General features: G+C 43.3%; 1 protein-coding gene across 1 annotated transcript in view; it reads left to right on the top strand.

Moving 5' to 3' along the window:
- Positions 1–4,355, top strand: part of EMH_0020920 (ankyrin repeat-containing protein, putative) — a gene marked incomplete at both ends in the record, with an annotated part of 7,496 nt that overhangs the window by 3,024 nt on the left and 117 nt on the right. The window contains 2 exons of the mRNA XM_013501657.1: positions 229–353; positions 3,904–4,355. Of these exons, the coding sequence (XP_013357111.1) occupies positions 229–353; positions 3,904–4,355 (577 nt within the window). The remainder of the gene's footprint in view (positions 1–228; positions 354–3,903) is intronic.

The raw sequence follows: 4,355 nt of genomic DNA, 5'->3' as shown, positions 1-4,355 counted from the left end.
GTTTAGGGTTTAGGGTTTAGGAGTTCGAGTGTATGGGCTAGGGTTTAAGGGTTTAGAATGTATAGGTTAGCGTTTAGAGTTCAGAAGTTAGGGTCTGGTGTTTAGTGTGTAGGGTTTCACGTTTAGTTTCTCGGGTTTAGGGTTGAATACGTAGGGTTTAGGGTATATTATTTGTATGATATATGTTTTTGTTTATGTTTTTTTGCTTGTTTAATTTGTGTTGTGAAGCGATTTCGTGTTAGAGGTAGCGAGGAACACAGTGATGGAAAAAGGAGGAAAGCGGGTGCCTGAGCAGCAGGTGATGAAGCTGCTGCAGCAGCAAGAGGAGCAGCAGCAAGTAATAGATCGTCTACGTGCAGATCTTTTAAAAACAGAAACAGAAATGGAAGTAAAATTAGGAATACATAAAAAAAGAGGAACATACCAAACAGATAACTGCAGCGTCATACAAGCAATGAACTTCGAACAACTCAAAATGGAAAACCAAACACTCAATGAAAAAATCGTAGAACGACAAGAAGAAGCCGTCAAGCTACAAAATATAGCCAAAAAAGCGGCGCAAGTACTTGAAAATTAACCCTGAACCCTAAACCCTAAACCCTAAACACTCAACGAGAAACCCTTCTCAAGCACGAAAGAGAAATATAAAGAGCAAAGAAGGTACTAATTATAAACAGAGATGGTATAATATACTATTGTATTGTATTGCATTGTTTTGTATTATGGTATGTTTTGAATACAACAAAATATAACGTTCCTCTTTTTCACTGTTGAGAGCTTGCGCTTCCTTCGTTGCGCGTCTGCTTCTTTCTTGTTTCTTTTGCATATACTGGTTTGTTTGGTTTATTGTGTTTGTTTTATTTCAGCTAATAACGCACTGGAGAGAACATATTGCGTTTCAGGAGAGGAAAAATGCAGCAGCACAAGCAGAGCTGGCTGCCCTTGATGAGCAGCTAGCTGAACAGCGCGATCTGGTGGCTCGATTAAAGAGAGAAAGAACAGAATATAAATTACAAAATGAAAAAATTAAATGTCAAATGGATATCGTCAACTCAGAACTTCTTTCTGCTGACTGGCAGGCGACAGAAACAAAACTCAAAGAGATGGCAGCAGAAGTACTTTAATGCATTTCATTCATTTCCTTTTCTTTNCGACAGAAACAAAACTCAAAGAGATGGCAGCAGAAGTACTTTAATGCATTTCATTCATTTCCTTTTCTTTGTTTTTTCCTTTTTGATTGTGTTGCAGTTTGTTTCACGTATATTCTTTCTTTTGCTTGTTTTGTATATAGTTTTCTTTCTTCTGGCTGCTGTGCAGGCTCTGTTGTTTGTTCTGTTGTGGGTGTTGTGTATTTTCTCCCCCTCGTTCTCTTTCTTTTGCCTTCTGTGTATTATTATGTTGCTCGTGAGGATTATACATGTTAATTTCCTTACAATATTATTATTTCGAATTGTTTTTTTATAATTAATTGTTGCGTTTCTGCTCAACAGATAGCAGCCCTGAAGGAACGCCACCGCCAGCTGACTTGGTTTGTCTCTGACTCTGTGAAAAACCGAAACCGCCGCAAGTCGCAGCTAACAGCGGAGGCATCAAAATTATTGATGAGACATTTAAAAACAGAAAATAAAATAAACCCAATGAACAGTACTGACGATCAAGCGACAAATACAACCAGCAACATGAGCCCAAGAAGCAACGAATATGATAGCTACATGCTGCNGACGATCAAGCGACAAATACAACCAGCAACATGAGCCCAAGAAGCAACGAATATGATAGCTACATGCTGCGCATGTAGTAGTGAGGATATTAAAATATATTAAAATATTCAAAAACACCAAATAGACAATGTGCTCCTGCACGCATTCGAAAGAGGAGAAAAAACAACTCCTCTCATACAAAGATAAACCCAAGGAAAGAAGCGGCGAGCTTTCTCTCCTCATAAGGGAATAAGAATAGAATACGAGCAGTCTGTTCTTACTCCTTTTTCACCTTTTGTTTCCTCCCCCACACCAACTTCTCTTTTATTTGCTTTGTCTCTTCTTATGAGCCTCTAAGCAACAATAAATTTGTCTTTTTATGTCAGAGGGACAGCACAAATGCAATTCACGGTTCGTGTTCTCCTTTCCTTTCAGCTCACGAGCAGTTTGAAATATCACTGTACAGTCGGTTATTAATTTAAAAACAAAGAAAAACCAATCAAACATTTTGCATTTATACACCAAAGTGTACCCTCTGGTATTGAGGAGTGTATGGGGTTTATATGTCCTGTTCGCTTGCACACTATACCGCAATTGTTCATACTAGCTAGAGACAAAGAAGGACAGAAAGAAGCCCTGAATTGAGGTGTCTCATCATCATATTTAGCATTAAATATACTTAATTTACTTTTGCAATTAATACTAAAGCTGCATCCCCTTTCAAGCAGCACAAATTGACCCCTTCTTAAGCAAAAAACGGGCCCTACTGGAATTCCCTATAAAGGATAGGCATATAAGAAGCACTAAATTTGAGTGTACAGTTCAACTTCAGCTAAAGAGGCAACGACGATGCAGAGAGGCAGAGGCCCATGAGGAACAAAAAAACTACGCAGGCGGCCCATTCCCTGCTGTTGTTGAAACCAGCTATCGTTCTGCGTCATTGGGCTTTATTTTATTGTAACAAATGACACTTTAAAGAAATTAAAATGCGTAGAGAGAGAAAAAGAGGCTTGAGAGAGCGCAGACACAACGCCACTGCTTACCACCGCACCGCCGACAGAAACTACGGCTGTGACGGACGGAAGGGCGGGAAAGCTGCACCGGAGCGCAGTAGCGGGGCACAACCCAATAAAGAAAAAGGTATATACAAAAAAGGAATAATTATTTAAATAGGATTGTAGAATACAAAATAATATTCAATAGAATAACCCCCGAGCTCCGCAGCTCGCGCTGCGCATCTTGCAGGTTTCCAGTGGTCTAGCGGCGCGGTCGGCGGTAGACGGCAGAAGAGGAGAGTAAAGAGAGAGGGAAAACAATGCGTTCTTCTTTGTTTCAAATGCACTTATAAAGATATTTAAAGAGTAATAATGAATTAGATTAGCTTTTCTTATCATATCGCTAGAAGAATCTGCTGCTGCCGACCCGCGCGAGCCCGAGGCACGGAAGCCCTGTCGAGAGGCCCAGCCTTGTGAATATTGACGGCTCTAAGAGATCGTTTAAATGCTTTTTAAGGGATTTTCAAGCACTTTTTCGGCTGTATCTCATCGATTATGTCTCATATACCACAAATTTAGACCCAATAGCTCGACCCTTAAGCGCCCCAGGCAGGAATTCAGGATGAGTGGCGGCTCAGAGGGCCTGGGCCCGACGAGGCGCCTTGCCTGTACACTCCCGTTTCTTTGTTTCTTTTTTTTATCGTTTGGTGAGTTGAAATTGCATATAAAGCAAAGGAGAGCAGAGAACTTGTACAGAAAACAACGGCTCCCCTTCATTCACACACTGCAGCTGCAGCGGCCGCTCGGTATTTGCGTCCTTGAGAGCTTGTCTGCTGCATGTTGCATCGCGCTGCCCTATCATTCTTTTTTCTCTTAATTATTTCAGCATAGCTAACCCCAAACATACCCTTTTAGCCCCGCCTCTCTCCTCTGGTAGCGCAGCCGACAACACCGAGTTTCCACTCTTGACTTGTGTTTGTGCCCATGCTGATATGAAACGAACCCCGTTTCCTTTTCTTGTTGTTGCTGAGGCTCTGAGTTATCTACAGAGATGTCTTCGTCTGCTGGTGTAGACGGTGTGGGTTGTTGGCGTGCATTTGTATGTTGTGTTGCTATATGTGCTGCAGGTTATTTCTTCTTTACTTATTTCCCTCTATACTAAAGCTTACGTGTTGCTTCTTTTGTGCTCTGCTTTGCATTTGCTGCAGCTGAGACAGCATCTGCTGTGGTGCGTCTGCGTAAATGGGGGCCTGCCCCCTCCCTAACTCTCTTCTCTCCTGAGGGGCCGCCAGGCGTTGCCTCTGCTGGGCGACCCGCAGCAGCCGCCTTTACTCAGGACCCACTCGCTGCTGCAGCAGCAGCAGAAGGATCGCGTGCAGATGGAGCAGCTGAATCCGGGGTCTTCACCTCTCAAGGAGGAGAAGAGGCAGAGGGGGCAGCCTCTTTCTATGACGACGGAGCCCCCTACAGCCACCTAAGGCAATACAACGAGGGCTCCGCCTTTGCTTATAGTAATCAGGGCCCTGAAAAAGAGCTCTTTGCTAGAGGGAGGAGACCCAGAACAGCAGCAGCAGCAGCAGCAGCAGCAGCAGCAGCAGCAGCAGCAGCAGCAGCAGAGGGGATGAGAGCAGAAGACTTCCGGGGGCTCTCGGCCCTGCAG

The sequence above is a fragment of the Eimeria mitis genome, genomic scaffold (assembly GCF_000499745.2).
Source record: "Eimeria mitis Houghton genomic scaffold, Emh_scaff729, whole genome shotgun sequence".
Classification (NCBI taxonomy): Eukaryota; Apicomplexa; class Conoidasida; order Eucoccidiorida; family Eimeriidae; genus Eimeria; species Eimeria mitis.
The sequence above is the reverse complement of the archived record's forward strand: the minus strand, read 5'-3'. Positions and strand labels throughout refer to the sequence as shown.